Source organism: Dasypus novemcinctus, chromosome 28, assembly GCF_030445035.2.
Source record: "Dasypus novemcinctus isolate mDasNov1 chromosome 28, mDasNov1.1.hap2, whole genome shotgun sequence".
NCBI lineage: Eukaryota > Metazoa > Chordata > Mammalia > Cingulata > Dasypodidae > Dasypus > Dasypus novemcinctus.
In genome coordinates this window covers 35,460,592-35,484,429 of record NC_080700.1, presented here as the reverse complement: position 1 = coordinate 35,484,429, position 23,838 = coordinate 35,460,592, and the positions used below count along the sequence as shown (strand labels likewise).

Genomic DNA, 23,838 nt, shown 5'->3' with positions numbered 1-23,838 from the left:
TGACCTTAGAACATGGCGGCCCAGATCAGCTGAAACCATGTGTATTTCTCAAGCATTTGTTTGCTTCATCAACTGCTACCCATCTCTCTGCACCTTCCGTAACCCCAGCCCCCTCCCATGAATCCTCTTCTACCTGATTTCTCCGAGTCTTACATGCTCAGTACACAGTACTTAGCTGTCGGTTGCACACATGCACACACAAGCTTGTGTTGCTACTTGTTTTGCGTGAGTTTGCTTGTTATTTCAGTCAGCCTATGATCTTTTTTTTCAATTCTCAGGACCTCCTACCTGAGAAGCAGGTGCTCAGCCACTGAGCTAGATCTACTCCCCTGGCCTATGGTCTTTTGATCTTGGAGAACAATGTACGTTTTGCTCAGATCCCCACTGAGCTCCCGCCTATCCCAGAGAGAAGATCATCTGAATAACTGCCTCATTGTTCAGATCATTTTCTTGACTGCTGCCTTTTATTTTGAGCCTAGTGTTAAAAAATGGATGTGTTCTCCCTGAGCGCATCCCTCACTGGACATCAGGGACATAGCGAGGAAAGGGGAAGGAGGAAGCCAGCCCTGGATTAAAATGCCTCCTAAAGACAACAAATAACAGAGAGTTGATTTTTGGATAACACAGAGCTGACCATTTATCAATTTTGAGTAAAAAAGTATCTCACCAAGGAGACCAAAAACTGTGCCCATCCAAATTTTGGGGGGTCTTATGACCTTAGGAGAGCATTTATCACTTGCCTGATGCCAAGTTTGCAATAAACTGGCTTCCAGGGCACTAGCTGTAGTCACAGAGACTCTCTTAGGCGGATGCATCGGAAAAAGCTGGACTGAGGAGCCCCCAGCCTAAAGAGCTTAGCGTTGATCAGCTGGGTCAAAGGTCTCCTGCCTCCTCAGGCCAGGCAAGGAGCGCCTTTGTAGAGCATGCACATTTATCATTAAGCGACTATCCTGGGGCTTGCTCTGATTTCCCTTTTTGTAAAAAGTGGAGTTCTTATGATCCCAGATACAAATCTGCAGTGAGGGAAGGACGAAACCCCTCTTTTCAAGATGGAGGCTTGAGATCTGTGTTTTTTTGTTTTTTTTTTTTTTGAGGTATTGGGACTGGGGATTGAAGCCAGGACCTTATATGCTGGATGCCAGCGCTCAACCGCTGAGCTGCATCGGCTCCCCTGAGTTGGTCTTTCTGTACGTTCGCTTGCTGTTGGTTTTTGGGAGGCACCGGGAATGGAACTGGGAACCTCCCACGTGGGAAGCAGGCGCTTGACTGCTTGAGCCACATCCGCTCCCAGATCTGTGCTTCTGATGAATGCTTGAAATGTAGACGACAGCACAGAATGTTGTGCTGCCTTCCTTTTTTTTTTTTTTTACAAGGAGACTCCCTTACGCCTGTCTGGAGTTTTCTCCCATCTGAAAGATCACACAAAGCTAGGACCCCAAAGGTGTCCTTGGCCACCAAGGCTCTCGGGAAGGAGACCTGGTGGATCAAGGGTGCCATCATGCCAGGGCGGGCTCTAGCTCGCCGCCATGCCAGGGTGGGCTCTAGCTCGCCGCCATGCCAGGGTGGGCTCTAATGCGCCGCCATGCCAGGACGGGCTCTAGCACGGGGCAGGGGTGGGGGGGCGACTAGACCTGGTTGTGTGATTTATTGCCGGAAATCGGGCGCGGGGCCTGTAGACCCCGGCTAGAGGGTTCAATAGAGATGCTCGAAAGTTCCAGCAGGTGCACAGGGCGCTCCTCCTTCCGCACAACACCGAGAGCAAGCTCCTGGCAAAGTGGCAAGGCCCGTACGAAGCAGTCTGGAGAACCGGTCCGTTCGCCTACGACGTCCTGTGCCCAGATAGACAAGAGAGAGAAAAGGGGTGGTCACGTCAACCGATCGAGAGCTCAGTGGGCACAGGAAGTGGGCTCGATCCACCCAGATGGAAGAGGCGAGGATCTAAAGCTCGAGCCTGAGAGACGGCAGGCCCCGGGACGCGCTCCTGCCAGGGGGCGGGAAGCCACTACCCTCAGAAGATGGCTTTGGAGAGGTCTCCTCTCTGGTGGGAGGAATGTTGATACAGCCCACCGTGTTGAGAAATGACCCGGGTAGAATGCAGAGAAAAGATGCAATGGGCTCACAAGAAGACACAACTGAGAGGCAGCCAAAGCAAAATGAAACGAAAGAAAATCTCAAGGTGAAGTAAGCTCTTGAAAGGAGGGTAAATAAAAAGACTATTTACCTCCTACGCATTCAGTATAGAAGGACTACTTCCAGCAGGGCTCGCGCTCTTGTGCTTTGATGGAGCCTGGCCCAGGCAACCGCTACGTTTTAAATGGTACTCCACGGGAATAGTCTACTGTCATCAGAAACATGAGCGTTGTGTTTTCTCTTAATCTGAGAAGTCCAGCTGCTGTGAATCTCTGGCCCCAGCCCAGATTCAGTCAGCGGCTGCAATCGCTAATACACAACTACTTCCAAGGACCATCTTTGCCCAGAAAACACAGCCCTTCTGCAGCTGGAACCTTTCCCTAAATACAAGCCAGTCTAGCAGCCCTAGCTTTGGAAAACGGATGTGAATGACTTTAAGTGGCTTATTCAAGAAGAAAAATGTATGTGATATAGTCTCACATGCGTACAAAAATCACTTTTAGCATTTATTAAAGAGAGTCTGCAAAATCCTTCAGGTATCCATTCCCTACCTGTTCAGCAATTTTACCGTCCAATTAGCTCTAGAAAAGATGAGCTTTCTTAAGTACTCTCCAACAAAGAAACCAAGTCCTATAGATTCTTGTTGTGTAACTTGTGGGTTTACTTAGGACTTGATTATTTCTTCCTAACTTTCTGGTTTCCATGGAGATACATAAGTCAACCCCAAAGAGAGGAGATTAGTGGCACCTGCTTGCCCTAACTTGTCCTGTCATTATCAAGTCCCTCCGGCTGAGCCCGCCCCGCTGGGGAGCCCTTTGATTTTCATTTTCAAGGGGAGGGCTGCCTCCTCTTGTCTGATACTGAGATGGCTCTTTGTCAGAAAATCTAGGGCAGTGTTTCTTAAAATATGGTTTCAAGGCCACAGTGCCGTCAAGGGCAGGACCTCTCTGGCTTGAGGGGTGGAGGGTGGTGGGGAAAAGCTCCTCAGGAGAGGCGCTTTGTCCTTGGCTTGCCATTCCAAGAAGCCCACGTCCTTTATCCACACACACGCTCTTGTGCTGAACTTCAAACCCTCTTTTAGGAAGGGGATGTGCATTTTCTACTACACAAACCAAGAACATCTCACTCCATTAGCCCCAATCTTATCCATATCAGGCCTGAAATCCTGGTTTAGTTTTGCCTTTCCCCCCGCCCCGATATAGGATGAAATGGCCGGTATCACAGCAGCTATTTTAGAAAATCAAGTAGTAACTGAAGTATGTAAAACAATGACTGATTTAAAGCGGAAAAAACTAAGGAAACTGCAAAAAGGATGCTTTTTGTCCCCGTCTTTGTTAGAACGAGATGCCTATTTAGCGGGGAACCTGGAGCAAAGAGCAAGCCTGTTCCCTTTGCTTCCCCACCTTAGGACTCAATGGGCGCTACTAATCCCAGTTACCGATCCACAGGGGAAAAGACCTGAAATCACGAGTTAAAACGGATTGCTGTTCTTCCTCCTTTCGATCGCCTTGGCGCAAACTCGCTCTAAAGACATCTGCTCTGTCATGAGCACAACACACCCTTCTGAGGCCAAGTGAATCGCATCCATCGGATGCAGGGGACGCGAGGTGGGAAGTGCTCAGCCTCGGCTCTGGTGTGTTACCGTGACACGCGACCCGCGTGAGCGGCAGGGCTGTCCGCTTTAAGGGCCTCAAGTGGAAGCTGCGCTCACGCCTGACTTTCAAGAGGGGAGAGAAGCTCAACGTACCAATGGCGGGACCCCCTTGCCGCTTCTCTTCTAAAATGGCCACCAGGTCCTTGTGTCCGGCCCGGGGCTGCTCGCCGGCCAGCGGCTCCGACTCCGGGCTCTTCACTTTCAACAGCTGGTTAGCCTTCTTGATCTTCTGGCTGTACTGCCTGGCCATCAGGAAGACCCTGCTCTTGGTTTTGTCCGTGGCCTCCAGCCCAGGATTCTCCGGGTCAGCCTGGGCCGGGCTCCCGGGGACCAGGTCATAGGGGTTCTCCACGGGGGGCGTTTCGCTGGCCCGGGGCAGCTGGCAGAGACTCAGGAAGGGGTCTTCCTTGGCGATCAGCTCATCCTCCGGCGGGCAGCGGGTCCGGCTCGACCTGCTGGCCGCGGGCGCCGGGAAGGCGGGGGCGGGCAGCGGCCGCCGCGCGTCCCGGCTTATCTCGGGGGTGCCCCCGGCGGGCGGTCCGCCCCGCACGTCGTCCCGGCTCACGGGGAAGGAGGCGAGGAGGCGCTCTCTCGTCTTGTCCTCGTTCTTCTTGATGTAGTTTTCGAGGTCGTTCCAGATTTCGTCGACCTCTTCCGACAGCCTGTCCGAGAGGGACTTGTCGGGGCCGGACAAGCTGCAGCTGGAGCCGGACAGGGGGTCCCGGGCCGGGGGGCCGGGCGTCTCGTCCTCGCTGAGCTGGAGGCTGTCCTGGGACACGAAGGGCCGGAGGCTGTCGCAGCAGGCGAAGTCGGCCTCCAGCCCCAGGAAGGAGCCCCTCTTGGCGCCCGCGAGGCTGCCGCGCTGCAAAGCCAGGGGCGGCGGCTCGGGGAGGCGAATGGTGTCGTAGACGTTCTCCTCGGGCCCCTGGGGGCCCTCGTCGGCCGCCCCTGTGCATGGGGTCGCCCCGTCCCCCGTGGCGGGAGGACGGCTGGCAGCTTGGGCGCCTCGCCTCTTGGGGAAGGCCAACTCCGGGGTGCTTTTGGGGCGCGCAGCGTCCCTGGCTGTCCTGGGGGGCGCAGCGTCGGCCTCGTCCCGTTGAGCCACCAGCAGCTTCAGGTCCTCGAAGCTGATGTTGTCGTAGACGTGGTCGATGTCGTCGAGGGTCAGCTCGGCGCAGGACCCCAGGGACACCCCCCCGCCCGGCCCCTCGGCCTCGCGGCTGAGCCTCCCGTCCCCGGGGCCCGTGTTGCCCTCGCCGGCGCTGCTGGCCCGCCGGACCGCCCTGTGGCCGGCGCCGCGGGGGTCCGGGGGCTGCGCCTGGCCCAGGTGCCAGCTGCAGGGGCGGCTCGAGGCGCCGTCGTCGCTCAGCCTGGAGTTCAAGTCCGAGGAGGAGAAGGACGGCACGAAGAGCTGGTAGTCGTCGTCCTCGTCCTCGGGACACCGGCCGCCGGGGAACAGGGCTCTTCGGACCTGCGGGTCGCCCCAGAGGTCACCGGCCAGGGCGGAGCTGCCCGGCTGGCTGCTCCGGTGACGGGGGGCCTGGCCCGCCGAGGGCAGCCGGGGGGCGCCTTCGGCCCCGGAAACCTGCGGGGCGAGAAGGACAGGCGTTGAGTGACAGCACGGCGGGGCGCCCCCCCCCCCCACGCACAGGTCACCCCCATGCAGTCACGCGCTGCCCCTCCCTCTAGACCGACGGACTCCAGGACAGGCTTTGTGACCTCACGGGAACTGCAAAGCAGTGTGCAGTTTTGCACAAGGGGCAGAAAACGCGGTGCCCCATGCTGGCTCAGAAACTCACCTGGGCCACCTGCAGACATCTCCAGACCTAACGGGGACGGTCGCCGATGGAACTGGAGGTGGCTGCACCAGCTGCACAGCAAGGCCCCTGAGGCCCCTGCTTCTACCCAGGGGTGACTCCCACTCCCCCGTCCCACTGAGAACTCTCAGACACTTGAGACAAGTCTGCCGTGCACTTGGCAAATAGTCACTATAGAGATTAACCTGCACAGGACTACTCAAGGGCTGGGAGAATCTCCTCGAGGCCTCAGACCCTGGGGGTCTTGTAGCTTCAATGCCCCTGCTGAGGGCACCCCCCAAGGGGTCCCCGAAACCATCAGACGCACAGCAGCAGCCTGAGCAGCATAACCTTGGTTTAACTCCAGGCAAAGAGGCTTTCTTTTCATTTTCGTTTTTGCAGGAACTAATTCCGCTCTTGAGTTAATGCAACTTTTGCTTTCTTTCAAAATACACTGAACTAAGTAACACCCGGTTGCCTGTTTGGGAGTAAATGATGATGGCGTTATTTCTAATTAAAGAACGCAGCGGGGGCTTTTATAACCCAGAGGCTTCCTGACGGAGCTCAATTGTGCACACAGGGAGTTGGTGGCCCGTGGCAGGATTCTGCAGGGAAAGGATCCGCTTCGAGAATGAAGGCCTGTTCCAACTAATTAGTCCCCAGAATGTATTTTATGGTCAAAACACAATAGTAATATATTGCAAATGTCAAGTATAGCAAGAAATTTTCATCACTTGTTAATGAAATTGGGTACATACTGCCTTGGAATCTTTCTCCCTCTTTCTATCTGCTTGCTTACCTGCACACCTGCTCACCCACCTGCCTATCAGCTTTCTTTCTCTTTCTCTTTATCTATCTATCTATCTATCTATCTATCTATCTATCTATCTATCTATCTATCTATCTATCTATCTATCTATCTATCTATCTTATTATCTATCACGGAATACAGCAGTAGAGAGGACAAGAATTCAATTCCATCTAGAATGTTATTTCTCTGTTAAAAATTTAAAGCTTAAAAAATGCAATTAATCATTGCTCTTTTTTTCCCCCCACATCATAAAAATGTGGCCCGTTTGAGGCCTAGGAATAAGTGAAAAAATAATATATACACCTACACGGATAGATGTACACACATATATGTAATACTATATTTATTGCTTTTATATTCCCTTTTCCACAATTTAATAGCTCTTTTCCTCTTCCTCAGACTGCACTGGTATAATGTTTACAAAATACAAGCACTTAATACCTGCATTTTGTAAAATAAAACAAGTTACTATTAACTAGTTAAATCATCACAAAACATTTTGAAAGTATAAGAAAATGATTTTGTTTTTCTCATGACAGCCAAAAGGGGTAACACTTTCCTAAGATCTTTTACCCCAGAAAATTCCCAGGCCTTTTAGAAAGTTAAGGAACCTGAATTATTCCTAGCAAAGTGTATTTCTATGGTGCTTACATTTGGAATGAATACAGCAGTACTTTGGAAGCAGAAAATTTACATCCAATAAATCTATTTCTTAGATTTAAGAAATTATCAGGGGAACGGATGTGGCTCAAGTAGTTGAGCTCCCACCTACCACAGGGGCAGTCCTGAGTTCAATTCCCGGTACTTACTGTACAAACAACAAGCAAAACAAACAAAAATAACCAACTCAGGGGAGCCAATGTGGCTCAGTGGTTGAGGGCTTGCCTTCCACATTTGAGGTCCTGGGTTCAATCCCCAGTGCCTCTTAAAAAAACAATCGTTCTGTGATTGGTCACACAAAGAAGCATGGGGTTTAAATTTGACCAGAGCCACGAGGAACTCTCCCCACCCCCACAGTTTCAGCATTATGGCTATTTAATAATCACATGATAACAGCTCTCATTTACGGAGCACTTGCTTTGTGCAAACACTGCAATGGGCACTTAAAAAAATCTATGTTGCCTCGTGATCTTTGCAACAGTTCTGTAAATTGGGAAGCTACGCTGTGGTGAAGTTAAGCGATGTGTTTGTGGTTCTAGAGCTTACGACTGGCAAAAATGGATCTGAGCTTGTCTCGATGCACAGCTTCCCTATGAGCTTAGCCACTATAGCGCTACAATCCAACGTCCTGGGTTTTGCGGGGAACGGACTGTAATTCCTAAAAGGGGGAGAACTATATTGCTGTTGTAAAGCAACGGCTCCTCTTCTAGACTCTTCCATCATTCGGGAACCTGTCTTCAGTGCCCATTCAGCACCTTAGAGAGTCTCCACTGAGAAAAAGGCACATGGGCATTTTCTTTCTTTCCTGGGTTCAGACTTTGTAAGGTGTAGTCAGTACTCATGGGGAGACCACTGTAGAAAGGTCCTGAAACGCTCTTGACATTGCACCCCTGGACTCTTGATGGAGGGATTCCCCCACCCAGTGCTGAGCACGGCTTGACTCCAAAATCCTAGTTCGGCTGCCGGAGAGCTGAGGTCATCTTCCTCAGCGGTTCCGTATCTCAACCCAAAGATTACCAAAAAAAATCACAATCTCATGTCCTATTTTGGGACAACGAACCAGGGAGCGTTAGCCATTTCCAAAAGCTCTCTTCCGGGGTATTGCTCAATACGTGCTATCTCGCAGCCCTGCACAGAAGCTATCCACAAAATCATCACTTAGGGCGAAGATGGGCTTCTGTTGATTTTCAAGAGTTTACCTGGAAGCTAGGAGCTTTATTCACAGAGTCAACTGGGTATATGGGTAAGGGGTGGCCTAAGTGGAACTGGGGAGAAAGTCGACAAAGCCAGTGGTCCCTATCATTAAACACGGAGCCATCACTCGTTCTCCAAGAATTCTTAATTAAGCCGGTAGTTGGATGGCCCTAACGACAAATGGCAGGGGCAGGAGACAGAACCTGTTCTTCCCGGGCCACCCATTTGGACATACACCTTCCAATAGATGGCCGAGGACACCCATTTTATTTGCAAGCATTGAAAAATCTCCCCTCTCCTTTTCATCAGGGGAAGAAAAAACGAAAGCGGATACAGCCCTGCATCCCACGACATCACACCGCCGACGCCGTCAGCTGGACCGTTGTCTGGGAAGGGGCTCCCCGTCTCTGAGACTTGAGAAGGGAGTGGCACTGAGAGGACAGGGGCCCCGTCCCCTGGGAGGGAGAGCGCGCAGCGTGGGGCGGCTCACGTCAGCATCGATGGGTGTGACGTGTTAAAAAGAGGCCATAGCTCCCTAGGGGGTGGTGGGGCAATGGAAGGACAGGTACTCCTGTGACTTTTACGAGATGAAGCAGTGGGGGAGGTTGAAGAAGACGGGTCGTCATTTAAATCTATTTCAAAATGTAAAATGATGGCTTTTCCTTGGAACACAGGCTGGGGTTGAGACATACAAAGACAGGGCACCCAAAGGCAAGGTTCCCAAACTAGAAACGCAATGGCGCTTACCTTCTGGGTATCTTGGGCCGTCTCTGAAAAATCAAAGATTTTTTTTTTTTAATTTCAGAATTACAGAAAGTATCTTATGCATAGGTCAGCACTAACATGTTATAGGGCTTTTTCAATTACTGCTAATAACTGAACCCCTGGAAGCTTCTGGAGCCTTTCGACCTCAGTTTCCCCAAGGTGTGCTCCAGCCTGGGCTACGTGCAAAACAACCCTGGGTGCGGCTGAGTGTCAGTATCTTCCCTAATCCCTGAAGTTTGCATCGCAGATGTGTGTCTTGCCTTTAAAAGCTGTTTAAATCCAGAATATATTCAGAAGCATATGAAGTATGAGTGAATAAAGCCTCCCCACAACGGCTCCTCGACCCCCAGGCAACCCCAGGTCATTTCCCACCCCCAACTTTTTCTCTCACACACCCACCCTCCAACCCAGCGCTCAGTGTTTTGGCTGTGATTTTTCAAATCAGGATGCGATGCATCTTTGCTTTTTTCTTCTAAATACATGGAGACGTTCTTGTCACAGGGAGAGAGTTACTTCATTGCTTTTTCTTTTACATGTCTAATTTTGGAAAAAGCTTAAACTTAGAGGGCAGTTGCGAAAATAATACCACCTCCTACGTCATTGTTTTTAACGGCTGTAGAATATCGCATTAGGTAGATGGACTACAATTTATTTAACCCTTTCCCACTAGATGGCATTTTACATGGTGTCCTATTACAATTGCTGCAAAGAACACACACACCCAAATCTGTCCAGAGTTACCTGGCTGAGCCCCTCTATACATGTCCAAAATTGGTGGGAGGAAACATACATTTTAAATTTTAATGGGTATTACCAAATTTTGCTCAAAAAAAAAAAAAGCTTTAAAAAACTCACATTCCAGCTTTTCTGTCTTTTGAGGAAGTTAATTTAGCTCCCCTCATTCATCCCATTTAAGTTTTTTTTTTTAATTTCTCTCCCCTTCTCCCTCCCCCTCCCCAATTGTCTGCTCTCTGTGTCCTTTCGCTGCGTGTTCTTCTGTGACCGCTTCTATCCTCATCAGCGGCACAGGAATCTGTGTTTCTTTTTGTTGCATCATCTTGCTGTGTCAGCTCTCCGTGTGGGCGGCGCCATTCCTGGGCAGGCTGCACTTTCTTTCACGCTGGGCGGCTCTTTGCGTGGGGCTCCCCTACACGGGGACACCCCTGCGTGGCACGGCACTCCTTGCGTGCATCAGCACTGCGCATGGGCCAGCTCCACACGGGTCAAGGAGGCCCGGGGTTTGAACTGCGGACCTCCCATGTGGTAGGCGGATGCCTTATCCATTGGCCCAACTCCGCTTTCCCCATTTAAGTTTTCTTGATTACTAATATGGGTGACCATTTTTCCATTTTATTGGCGATTTGTGTTTCTTCTGTGAAACTGCCCAATTAGATTCTCTGTCCTTTAAAAAAGAGTCATTTGTCTCTTCTTTCTGATGTAAGGGGCTTCTTTATATAATAGGGATATCCATCTTTTATGCTTATTGTATAAATTATAAATACCTTGTCATTTGGCTTTCCATTTATAATGGGGACTTTTACTTACAGAAGCTAATCTTTCCATAATCCAATCTGTAATTCCTCTAGTGTCTATTTTCTGTGTAAGGTTTGACTTGCTGGATATCAACAAGATGGAGAAAAGGAACTATATTTTAGGACTTACCACTGGTCTTCAAAACTTTATGTGATCTCGAGGAAGGTTCTGGAAAAAAGAAAAGAGATGGAGCATGATTTTGCCAACCTACATCAAGACTTTATCTTTATAAATGCATCATAAGCTTCTCAGCAGATTGGTCGACCTCTAGAAATTCTCTATCAAATTGACCTAAATCCTCATTACTTAAAGACACTTAGTGGCAATTCATTTACTTAGTCAAAAAGTGGCAATTCATTTACTTAGTCAAAACTATTGAATAATTGTAATCTCTTGGAATCAAGAGTCACATAATAGAAAAGCAAAATACTATTTTACCAACCTATCAACTAATGGAGCAATTTCCTTAGCTTTACCGCCTATCAGCTGATAATGTTCAAATGTATATATTTTATTCCAGACCCTTCTGGCAAGCGTCAGACCTCAAGTACCAACAGCCAATCTAACATTTCCCCAAGATGTCCCACAGACCTACCAACTCAACCTGTCTCATTCTTACTTACCAGTGTTCCCCCAGACCTCCTCTGACATTACCTTCCCACCACTGAGGCCAGGGCGTCAATCTCCACTTCTCCTGCGTCCACCCATCGCTGTCCCAACAATTCCCCGCCCCAACCACCAAAAGGCTCAATTCAAGCCTTCATCACCTCACCCAGACTAGTGAGACGTGGCTTACTGGTCTCCCTGCCTGCTTCACTCTCCACCTCAAGCCTGAGTTCTCTAAAAGGCAAATATTCTCATAGCTCATTGCTTCAAATCCTTCCAGAGCTTGCAGGCTCAAGTCCAAACCCAATGGATGGCCTGCCAGCTTCCATCACTGGGTCTCTGTCTGCATCTCCAGTTGCATCCCTTTCCACTTCCCATCCCAGCCTTGCTCCATCCCAAGCTCCAGCCAGGCTGACCCACTGGCAATTAAACGTCTGCCCTGAGACATGCCAGCTCTGCCCAAGGTACTGGCTCTAGCTCACTGGAGCCTTCTCTTGCTTTCCTGGATTCCCCTCTCTCCTTGGGCTCTCCCCTCTTCCTTCCAGTCAACCTCCCAGCCAGAGTCCATCAGACAGATGGGTATTTATTCACATTTGGCTTCTCCCACTAGACTCTCAATTCCTCCCAAGCGGGAATTGTGTGTACGATATATTGTTGCCTTCCCAGCCCTGTGCAGAGTACAAGGCCTGGGAAGTTATTTAAATACCGACTTAAATAAACCCAAAGATCCATGGGCTAAGAGAATACTTGATGGAAATGCACATTACGAGTTTTAGGTTTGAAGAATCCCTTGCGTGTGCCATCGATAGGGTACATGTTTTCATGAGCATAAGGAGAACTTAAGTATCTGCATGTGCTGAGAGGCTAGTGCAAAGCAAAATTATTTGATAGCTATGTTTTATACTCACTGGGAATACAGAGTTAAGTACAAAAGGGTTTTAGGACAAAAGTTTGAGGTCCCCATCATAGGACAACCTCAAAGGTATTCAAAGTGGTAGTGAATGCAGCAAACCAGAGAGAAAATGCCTTCACGTCAGGGTGAAGGGCTTTCGTTATTTCTCCCCCATAATGACGGTGATGATGATTTTTTATGCAAAGCAGGCGCTCAACCACTGAGCTACACCCGCTCCCCCGTAATGATTACATTTGATTGCAAACTCCTACGCACCAGATTTTCTTCTCAGCCGATGTGGGGCAGAGCCTTCTCTCGAACTGCAAAATGCCTGTGCCTCTCCCTCTGGACTGTAGCAGAAGCCTGGGTGGTCTGTGGGGCAAGCACATGCATCAGATGAGAACGGGCGCTGGGACCTCCCCGGAGGCTGTCATGGCTTGGTCTGGGCACCTCCAGATTTATTCCTTTTTCTGTTTGTTTGTTTTTCCTTTTTATTTCCAAATTCACTAACAAAAAGGTACATTAAATCCCTTTAAAATGACAAGCTTACAATTAAAGAATTACAAGCTCCAGTAAAAATACAGCAAGTGCCTACATCATATGAACCAACCAATATATCCATTCCAGAGGGGGGAAGGAAGAGAAAAATAAGTACAGGTCAGAAATGTGATTTCTTTTTACTGCAAAGCAATAACAATATTAAGCACTTTTTTTCCTACATACTTTTTCTATATGGTATAGCAATCACCTTTTAGTCCCCAAATATAAGTTTCTATACATTTTTTGAAATAAAAATTCAACACCCAAGGCAGAAAAAAATGTACTAAAACTCCGAATTTATACAACTGAAAATGGGAGGATTGCATCCAGCATCCAGGTGGAATCTGACCCTCCTCTTGACATAGAGGTGCAATGGACACAACCAATCCAATGTCCACATAGAAGAGGTGGCATTGGATTGGGAAAAGTGGACATAATGGACAAAGGGTATGGGGAAAGGCAGGAAGAGATGAGAGGTGGAGGCGTCTTCGGGACATGGAGCTGCCCTGGATGGTGCTTCAGAGGTAATCACTGGACATTGTAAATCCTCACAGGGCCCACTTGATGGAATAGAGGAGAGTATGGGCCATGATGTGAACCAATGTATATGAGGTGCAGAGGTGCCCAAAGATGTACTTACCAAATCCAATGGATGTGTCATGATGATGGGAACGAGTGTTGTTGGGGGGGGGAGAGGGGGGGGTGGGGGGGTGGGGTTGAATGGGACCTCACATATATATTTTTAATGTAATATTATTACAAAGTCAATAAAAAATAAAAAAATTAAAAAAAAAAAAAACAAAACAAAACTCCGAATTTATAGTTACTGTGACAAGAACAAATTTATAGACCCACCATTTAAATTTTACAGCAACATTTTCAAGGAAAAGAAAGGGTTTTTTTTTCTCTTGTTTTGTAAAATGCCCAGGCATTCCCGATTATCACAAATACTGTTCACTTTTACAGTAATTAAGAAATTTTAATATATATACTATATACTAAAACCCCATCACCTAAAGAAAATCGTATACACGCAGCCACTGTGACATTTTTGTATAACCTATTAAGTGAACTTTGAAAAAAAAATGATCGCTCCAACACACATACGCACAATTTATTTTACCCTTGTATGTATCCAATACCGAAAACGTGTTTTTAGGACAGAGTGCACTAAATTTAACTTTAGAAAAAATTAGCCGTTGTTCCTGAATTGTTTGTTTTTTTATTCGACGATATCAACTGGTAACTTGTGTCACTTGAGTTTTAATTCAGCAGTAAATCACCTCCACTCCGTAACTAAGCAGCGTTTTCAGATTTATTCCTTTTCACCAGACATGGGACGAAACCATCCTGGCAAACGGTGGGGCACGTGGCCTCAGGGATTTTTTGCTTACAGCGGGGTTTTCGAGACTCTCCTGGCCTCTCTCTCTCTTCTGGTGCATTCTAACTCCCCCCTTCCTTCTCTCTGGACCCTCCCCTTTGGTTTTCTATCAGAAAGCTCTAACAATTGATGATCTCCTTCCCAGGAAGTTAGCTAAAACGTGCAATGTGCGGTGACTCCCTCCTGGCAGCCGGAAGGATGTGCAGCTCTGGGACCCGGGAGGCCCCAAAGCCACCTTCAAACAGACCAACAGAAACTCCCGCAGCTGCGCTGGTGACCACAGCCCCTCGAGGGGCCCCGTCGAGGTGAAGGTGCCTGGAGGACTCGGTCCAGGTAAGGACTTGGCTGGGGCTTCCCTCTGGGTACAGGGGAAGAACGCCAAGAAACGCTTCGTGCCTTCCGGAAGCCGTCCCCCAGGGCAGCGACTCTGAAGATTTTTCTAGACAGGGGACCTTGGAGCATTTGAAAAGCGCTATGGATTCCTCACCAGAAAGGGAATTCCCATTTCATTCCACGGAGTTTAAAGTTTTTCAATTTTTAAAAACTTTTTATTATTACTATTTTAAGTTTTAGGAGGCTCCAGGGATCGAACCCGGGACCTTGTACATGGAGAGCAGGTGCTCAACCACCTGAGCTATATCCACTTCTTATCATTTTGTGGAGTTTATATCTTTCTAGCGCCCCCCACCCCCCAAGCCTCCTGAGTGGTACAGACTTTAGATCTAGTTTTAAGGTACTGCCGCTGCATCCTGACGTCTAAGGGCAATGGTCTGGGGACATGACCACAGACTGGGCTTCCTCAAACTTGGGGTCAGGCTCAAGGTCAGAGGGTTCTGAGGCTTGTAGAGACCACACACTCTCTCCAATGTCAGCGGCCAAGTTACACGAATGAGGCCATTTGGTCCAACAGCTTCGCTGACCTGCTCGCACTCAGCCAATTCCAAACTTAGGGGAAGGCCAAGGCGGGGCCCGGGCCTGGAGGAGATGCGTGTGGCCCCAGATAGTGGCGTGAAAGCTCTGTGCCCTCCCAGGACCCTGCTGGTTCCTAAGTACTAGCACCGAGCCTGGGAAGAAGGGAATAATTTGGGTGAATGGATGTAGATCACGACAGGAGCTGACTCTTCCAGCTCTCCAGCTGCCTCCGCCGCTGCGCCTTCTCTTGAGTGCTCTTGGGAAAAAACCTCCAAGAGACTTCCTCTGCACTCAGTTTAGAGAACGTGGGAGAAATGAGCCCCAGCCAGAGCTTCCCAGGATCTGCCGGCGACGAGACGGGCAGTCAAACCTACAGTGCTCTCAACAGACATTGCCTGCTTCCAGCTCCTGGAGCCTTCCTTTCTTCCTTGGAGAGTTAACAATCGGCAGGCTGGGAGGGGAGAGGCAGTGGAGCCATGGTTTGCACTGGAGAGAGAACCCACTAAGCGAGAGCCTTTAGACGCTGTAAGGAAAGTCAAAGCATTGTGCATCAAAGTTTCTGGCAGCCCTGAGCGTGAGGGTTTCGAGCAGCTGTTTTCCCTTTTAATTCTGTGTAATCTGAGATACAGCTCAAGTGTGGCGGGCACTGCTGAGCAAAACTTTCTTTAACAGGAGGGGCCTTACTGGGATTTATTCTTGTGTGTTTAGAATTTTGTATGAATTTTGTGTTGTACCAGAAAAACAACTATCTCTTTAGCCTGATTCTTGCAGATAAAGAAAGAAGATTTTCAGGGGATGGGGTAAAGTGGGAAGCGCCTGGGGGGCCCTCTGCTCTGGTGTTGGTGAGGTGGGGGGTTCTTCCTAGAAGCACGCCTTACTTTGCCAGGGGACACAGCAACCTGCCGCATGGCTGGCCACCAAGGGCCCACAGAATCACCGGGAAGAAATCGGTGTGGAGACAAATCAGTGTGTTAGCAAGAGATGGCACCATCTGCCTGCTGTTTGTGTAAATCGCGAGGAGAGAGCTACTGCTTTCTTACATTTAACTTTTTAAATAAACTTTAAGATAGAATATGTTATAAGTCCCAGTAGACTATAAACTTTCCAAATGGTAGTAAGAAAACAAAACTTACGAATGGCATCCATTTCAAGTATTGCTTGCTTGGCCTGAAAGAGAGAAAGTGTAGCTATAATTGCAGTTATTCTTTTCCCCCCTTTAAACCACTAATCTGAATACGGGTCATATCTCATTAAATACTTTGATGTTAAAATGCTTTTAAACATGGCTGAAAGGAGTCATCTAGGGAGGTTAATGTTCATTGAAAGACAGCTAGAAAATAATCGAGGGGCTGCAAAACAGTGACTTTGGTTGTACATGAGGGCTGTGGCTAATAATTCAAATAGAAGGATGTTCCTCTACTCTAAGGTGTTGAGAATACGGTGATACATGGGGAAAACACAACGAATGTAACTTACAGACTATAGTTAACAGTAATATTGTAATATTTTTGTAGCAAAGGCAAAGAAGGTACTACATCACCACTAAAGGAAAAAAAAAAGAATCTGGGATTTAGTTTTATGAGATGTGAATATGATCAATGATTTTTTTTCATTAACCAGGAGACCTTGGTCATGTCATTTAACCAGTCTGTGTTCATTTATTCATCCTTTGGAACACTGGAAAAACAATTGAGCTTGTTTTTAGGAATAAATAAGATAAATGTGGCTGGATAGGATTTTAAAAAATGTAATACTTCCGTAATTTATTTTATTTGTGATTTTTTTTTCAAATGAAATAAAACGTAATAAAAAATCAATGATTTCTTTTAGGCAGTAATCAATCCTTCAGGGGGACGCAAGCAGACGAGCGCCCTCTTGTGGGCAGGAGGCGCTACACAAGAGATGTCCAGAGCAAAGATGGGGGTGGGGGTGGGGTGGGGGGGAGTGTGGGGGTGGGAGGGTGTCACCTTGGCCAAATTGCCCCATGTTCCCAAACCTGGCGGAATAAGGGGAGGGGGGCAGCTTATTATAAAAATGCAGATTCCTGCTACTCGACCCTGATCTACTGATCTCAAGGCTCAAGGCGTGGGGTCTGGGGTGTCCCCCCCAGCCCTCCCCATACGGTCGGGGCTTTCTACCTGCTTTGAGGTGAGTGCAAAAATGCTGCGGGGAGTTCTCCATGCCTTCCTCCTTCCTAGCGCTCAGTGATCACCCCCGATTGTCCCCTCTGCTGTGTGAGGGAGACTCCCCGGAGGGAGAGAGCTGCAGCGGGGAGAAGGGCCCGGGAGGGCTCCCGCAGCCCCAGCTCTGCCACCTAACAGGGGCCTGCCCTGAGCGCCCCTGAGCGCGGCTCCTCCAGACGGGACCCCGGGCTCGCCCTCTTTTAGGGGCGCGATCAGGATTGAAGGCCGGCATCCAAGCCAGGGGCTCCCCACTGCCTAAGGGGTGGTGCCTGATGAGCCCCCCGCTCTGCACCTGCCGCTCCCCACCTCAACCCAGGCTTCTGAAGCTTCATGCTTCGGGGCTTCTTTTGGTCCTTGTCATTATTGCCTTATACTGTCCCCAGTTAGAGGACCAGAAAGAGATAAACAGATTTCCCTAACAGGTGGATTCAAACAGGGAAAAATAAATGAGCCGAGGCAGTCTTCTATGTTCTTTAAGTCATTTCATTTTGAAAAGGGAATAGAATGTAACCTACAAATTAAAGCTATACTTAAAATAATTTGAACATTATTTTATTGGTATTTTTGTTGCAATCTGTGACATGACAACAAAAAATATTTCGGCTGAGCAGAAACCCTATTTATTAAAAAAAAAAGAAAGAAAGGAAAACAAAGGCATATAGTCTCAGCCGTCTTAATGTTGAGAAAGCGAATGCTTAGGTTTGTGGAACACTGGTATTTCTGCCAAACATCCAGAGTTTGAGATTATTAATTAGAATGAGTTCCAAAACGCCTATCGGCTCAGCTTCTATGAAGTGTTTTACAGAACCAGGGTGATGTATGAAATGCAAGCCAAGTGCCACCTTTATTCTTTTGACTTGTAAAACCTCTTGTATCTCAGAAATAGTAACAGAGAAACTCGGTCAATTTGGACAAGAGTCCATATCCCATTTATTTGCATGGGCAACGTGGATAGTTTGAGGGTGTTCCCTGCTTTCCGTAACCCTCTACGATCAGCATTTTGTTTTCCTCTTAAGGGAAACATTGAATTTCCCCCAAAGTGCTATACACACATTTTCCACTAGGTGGAAGCCAGGGACCGTGGCGGGGTCCAAGGACTGGGGGTGGGCTGGGGGATGGGAGCAGGGGAAACTCAGCTAATGACTTCCCCCCGCGGCTGTGTCCACGTGACCAGCAGGGCTTTGGGATTTGGGGTTTAAAATTTCCTACGGTGCACTATTATTTTGTTAGCAATTATATTTTCAAAGCTTTAAGCAAATAATTTTAAGAAATCATCTTGGGGGAAGATGGGGAAAAGTTCAACATAATTCATCATCCCGTGAAAATAACAGAGAACATTATTATAACATGAGAGTGGCTAAAGTATGTTAAATATTAGGCTCTTGTTGCTACTGTGAACAATGTGGCTAAGACGCTCTGTTGTGTTGCCGGGCAGACCTGGACTTGAATCTGAGCTTGATGGTGCGTTAGAAGTAAAACTTGGGCAATTGACTTACTTCTTCTCAGCCTCTGTTTTCACTTCTCTAAAATGGGGGGAAATAAACCTTATCTCATGAGGCGTGCTGCTGGGAGTCAAATCAGACCACAAAGCACTTGAGCACAGGGGATGTGGAATCAAAACGTTGTCGCTGAAAAATAACTTGTAGATGTGAGAAAAATCTTCAACGTGGGCCGAAAAAAAGTCCTCTTCTATTGTGACTCTGTTAACCAGTTCCGAACACACAGGGACCTGCTCGGAGTATCTCTACACACACCCAGTGTGGGAAAAGAGAGGGCAGGGGTGTCAGCAATTCTGGTTTTGCAATGGGCTGTCACTGCCCACAGCATCCCTCCAGCGATGGTGATTTTCCCAGTCGACAGGTAAACAACAGGTGCGGCCTCTCAAGCCTCGCCATTGCTCACCAGGGCGCCCGGGGCCCTGGCCAGGGGCCCAGTGACTAAGTGCCGGGAGCCCAGTCGCCTCTCAGGAGCCACCTCGCGTCTCCTAACTCCCCGACGGGTGAAATTCACGCGTTAAGTGGAAGCACGCGCCTGCGTGAGCGCGTTTCCAGGGGAGGAAATCATTGCCAAGAGCCCCCAAGGACGGGCGCCGCGTGCTTTTGACAACGTGCAGGGGGCTCTCTCCTCTCGGGCCTCCCCATTGTCATTTTCCATTCGCTTCTCCCCTCTCCTGCCGCACCTGGTTCCTTCCCGCCGTGCCACCCACCTGGCCCTTCCATCTGGCTGTGCTTCCCGCACCACCCCGTCTCCAATAACCTTTCCTTCCACTCCAGAGCGGGGACCCCTCATCAGAGGCACCCCCGGAAGCTCATCACCCGGGACTGCCCTGCCCCTAAGCCCTGTCTCTTGCTCAATGCGGTTTCCCTGTCTCCATCACTCGAACTTGAACTCCTGCTGAACCAGTTCTTGGACCTGATGGCGGCCAGCGGTCCTCAGGTCCAGCAGTGTTTTCCTGGTTTGTGTCACTCTCTGCTCCACCTGGAAACCAAGCGTGACTGCCCATGCTTCCCGGGGGCCACCTGCCCCGCTCACCCTCCCGCCCCCCCGCCAGGCCCAGCCCCAGCCGTGGGGGACCCCGGGGCTTCCGCTGCCTCCACCCGAGCTTCTGGGGTGCCGGGCACGGCTTTCGAACTGGCGTCGCCAGGCTGACGCCCGTGCCCGCTTCAGCCGGGTCCTCACCGCCTGGCACCCACGACCCGCCTCAGTCCCGGCGGCCCTCGAGCTTGCCTTCTTCCTGAAGCTTCCTGCTCTCCCTCGGACACCCACTCGGCCAGCAACGGACGTCACTGCCTGGGCCGCGGGGTCGGCCCTCCTCCCACCTTCCGGCCTCTCTGACTTCTTGCTGCTTCTCTCCTGGCTCAGGGGAGATGTTTCCTCTCCACGCCGCGCCACGCGCAGTGGAGCCCATTCCTTTCTGTCTCCGCAGTGACCATCCAACAGGCACCTCCCTTTGCCCTTAGCCACCTCCTGCTCCCCTCAGCCATGGATGGACACAAATGTTCTTCACCTTGACTAAGAGTCTTGCCTCTCCTCAAGCTAACAGCCTTGATTTTTGTATAAACTTTGTAAGAAAAGAAAGAAAAAAGAGAGGGAAAAAAAGGAAGGAAGAAGAAAGAGAGAAAAAAAGGAAGGAATAGGAAGGAAGGAAGGAGGGAGGGAAGGAAGGACAAAGGAAGAAGAGAGAGAAAGAAAGAAAAGGAAGGAAAAAGAAAAAGGAAGATAGAGAAAGGAAGGATGGAGAAAGAAAGAAAAGAAAGGAAGGAAAAAGAAAGAAAAAAGAAAGAAAGGAAGGAAGGAAGGAGGAAGGAAGGCGGGAAGGAAAGGAAAAAGAGAAAGAAAGAGAGAAAGGAAGGAAGAAGAGAGAGAAAGAAAGAAAAGAAAGAAAAGAAAGGAAGGAAGGAAAAAAGAGAAAGAAAAAGAGAAAGGAAGAGAATGAATGAAAAAGAAAGAAAAAGAGAAAAAAGAAAGAAAAGAAAGAAAAAGAAAGAAAGAAAGAAAGAAAGGAAGAAAGAAAGAAAGGAAGGAAAGAAAGAAAGAAAGAAAAGCCTGTTCCCTCTTACTGCCCCCTTTTTCTTTGACCCACTGAGGTCTCCTGTTCCTGCCTCTTCGTTGCCAGGTGCACTCTCTACTTTCCTGTTTGTCCTGTGGACTTCTGTAGCATTTGGGACCATCCGCTCCCTCTTCTTCCAGGCTTTCTCCTCAGGGTCATGCTAACGTTTTCCTCTTCCCATTTTCTTCCTGCCCGCTCGGCCGCTCTTTCTTTGGCCATGTCCCCAACCCACTGCCCCTTGGCTGGTAAATGCGATGGAGGGGTCCCAGGGTCCCCTCTCCTTTGTACATTTTTATGGGCCATCCCGGCCAACCCCAGGGCTTTAATTACTGCCTCGATCGAGAGGACCTCGATTCTCAGGTTGCAAGACCTGAATCTCCACCCGGGCTGAGCCAGCCTGGCACGTCTACCAGGGCAGCGCGCCGCCCCGCCCGCGCCGGTCCAACTGGTTCCTCCTCTGCAGCCTGAGTCAGGCCACACATCAGGGCATTAGCTTCTTGGCCCAATCTCCTGGCTCATCTTTGACTCCTACTTCTCTCCCTCCTCCTGGACTTCGTGGGTGAAACCCTGCACCCGCTCCTCTGCGATGGGTCCCCTATCTGTCCCCCGGGATGCCCCGGCAATGCAGCTCGTCTCTTTTCTGGACAATCCCTCTCCTTCCAACTTCCTTGTCTCACTGCCAGCAAGGTGACACTCTGCAGAGGGCAGGAAATGCCTTCCTCTTCCTCCAAAACCATCACTGGCTCCCCAGGGCCAACACAGTCCCCCGCTGTCTGCATTCAAAGCCCTTGGACGGCAGCTTTGCTCCCTGCCCGCTCTCACCTCCTGCAGCCTGAGAGCCCAGCCTTCCAGTCGAGGCACACGCGTGCCAGGGCCACAGGGCACTAGCCACGCCTCTTAGCTTTTGCTTATGCTGTTCCCCCAGCCGGACTTTTCTCCCCAATGATTAAAATATCCCTCATCCTGAGAAACTGAGGCCAAAGGTATTTCCTGCCTAAGTTGTGTCCCTTCTCTGCCCGCTCACCTGTAACTGAACCCTTTGTCCTACCGCAGGGGATTGCCTTATACCTCTACTATTTCACTGTGTTTAGCAAACAGGTAATTGTTGACACAGCTGGCTCCTGTTTCCTGGCATTCCCACCCCACCCAACGTAGCTTTAGCCCTAGTACACCTCTGAATAATGCTTTTCCTATCTTTATTTTCTACTCCTTCTCTAGAAGTTTTCCTATGGTCTTAGCCTTTCTTCTTTCGAGCCCAACTAAGCCTCAGGTTCCCATCGAATCTTCGAGCAGAAAGATGTCAACCTTTCGATAGCGTCATCTTCTCAAGAGCAATGACCGAGTGAGGTGGCCGCTCACGCAGCCCAGCTCCCCATTTTCTGCATCTGGACGCTGCACAATGACCCCGACTCGGCCCCTTACCTTTGCCGGAATCTTGGCCACGTGATTCTCCAGGATCAGTCTCTTGAGGTGCAGCACCCACAGGCGTTTGTCCTGCTGCGATTTCGCCTAGCACCAGCAGAGCCAGACGGTCAGCGGGCCACGCCTCATCGCCACCACCGGTGAACCACCCCCACCCCGGGAACCGGGCGCGTCCGCGGCGGTCACCTGCACCGTGTGCTGCAGTTTGGGGTTCTTGTAGTGGAAGACGCTGAAGCTGAGCGGCTCTTTGGGGATCACCTCCACCAGCATGAGGTTGCAGCACTAGGGGGAGAGAGGCCGGGGGGGGGGGGGGAGCGGTGAGGCGGGAGGCGACACGGCGGGCGCCTGGCCCAGCCGGTGGGGGACATACCAGGATGTGCGCCTTGTAGGTGAACGTGTCGTCTCTCTTCTTGGTGATGAGCAGCAGCTTGTCGAGGAGGAAGAGCGTGCGCTCGTTCTTGGCTCGCTGCAGGCGGAACGTGCCCTCGAGGACCAGCTCCCCGTAGCTGGTCAGGTCGGGCCCCTTCCAGTTGGGGAGCAGGCTCTGGATCTCCTGCGGGGGCGGGGGCGCGGGCTGAGCGGGGGCGGTGGGCGCAGCAGGTGCCACCGCGCACCTGCCGCGCCTCGAGCGTGCTTTCTAACGAGAGGGGGTGCAACCACAGACTAAAGTAGACGAAGGATTCCCCAAGCCATGGGAGAACGTGAGCCCCTGACATAAAGGCAGTGGCCACCAGAGGCTCTCAGGGGTGGGAGAGGGAGAATGGGTCCAACACGGGGCATGTGGGGGACACTGGAATTGTTCTGCATGACACTGCAATGATGGATGCGCGCTGTTATGCCTTTTGTCGAAACCTATTAAGTTCTGCCGTGCAAAGCGTAAACCACAATGTAAACTATAGTCCGTGGCTAGCAGCAGTGCTTCAATATGTGCTCATCAATTGTAACCAATGTGCCACACTAAGGAAAGATGTTAATGGGGGAAAAGTGTGTGCCTGGTGGAGAACAGGGGAATCCCCTCTATTTTCAATGTAACATTTATATAATCTAAGCCAATCGAGACAGCTAACAAAATGATAATGATGGACAATGCCCATCCCACAAAACCGAGAGTATCTACACTTGCAAGCAAGGTGGTTCTATCCATCTGCCCCATGGGGTCTAAGGCCCCTCTCAATCAGAAGCAGAGCGGGCATCACCACCCCCAAATCCTCACGATTAAGGAAAGAACAAACATAAAGAGGGGAATGCAGCTATGGACTAAAGTAGACTTAGGATCACTCTAGCAATGGAAGAAGTTGAGTCATTGATACAGAGGCAGTGGCCACCAGAGATTGAGTGGGGGGAGAGGGAAGAATGGGGGCATTTGGGGTACATTGGAATTGTCCTGCATGACATTGCAATGATGGATACAGGCCATTATACATTTTGTCAAAACCTATAAAAAACAGTGAAGCGGATGGGGCTTAACTGATAGAGCGTCCACCTACCATATGGAGGGTCCAGGTTCAAACCCAGGGCTTCCTGACCCGTGTGCAGCCGGCCCACGTGCAGTGCTGATGCACGCAAGGAGTGCCATGCCATGCACACGGGGGTGCCCCATGCACAAGGAGCGTGCCCCGCAAGGAGAGCCATCCCACATGAAAAAGTGCAGCCCGCCCAGGTGTGGCGTTGCACACACAAAGAGCAGATGCAACAAAAAAGAGACACAGTTTCCCAGTGCTGCCGGATAATGCCAGCAGACACAGAAGATACACACAGAGAATGGACACAGAGAGCAGACACCGGGGGGAAGGGGGGAGAAAGAAATAA

The 23,838-nt window shown here is 49.8% G+C and overlaps 1 protein-coding gene across 2 annotated transcripts in view; it reads right to left on the bottom strand.

Annotated features, from left to right (window-relative positions):
• The window catches only part of PLEKHG1 (pleckstrin homology and RhoGEF domain containing G1), a 251,468-nt gene that overhangs the window by 5,760 nt on the left and 221,870 nt on the right, over positions 1-23,838 (bottom strand). For both annotated transcript variants that reach the window (XM_058289684.1, XM_004454551.5), the window contains exons 9-16: positions 22,400-22,582; positions 22,216-22,311; positions 22,030-22,116; positions 16,008-16,041; positions 12,318-12,413; positions 10,673-10,711; positions 8,993-9,015; positions 3,878-5,369 (exon numbers count right to left, since the gene is read on the bottom strand). In XM_058289684.1, coding sequence (XP_058145667.1) covers positions 3,878-5,369; positions 8,993-9,015; positions 10,673-10,711; positions 12,318-12,413; positions 16,008-16,041; positions 22,030-22,116; positions 22,216-22,311; positions 22,400-22,582 — 2,050 coding nt within the window. The remainder of the gene's footprint in view (positions 1-3,877; positions 5,370-8,992; positions 9,016-10,672; positions 10,712-12,317; positions 12,414-16,007; positions 16,042-22,029; positions 22,117-22,215; positions 22,312-22,399; positions 22,583-23,838) is intronic.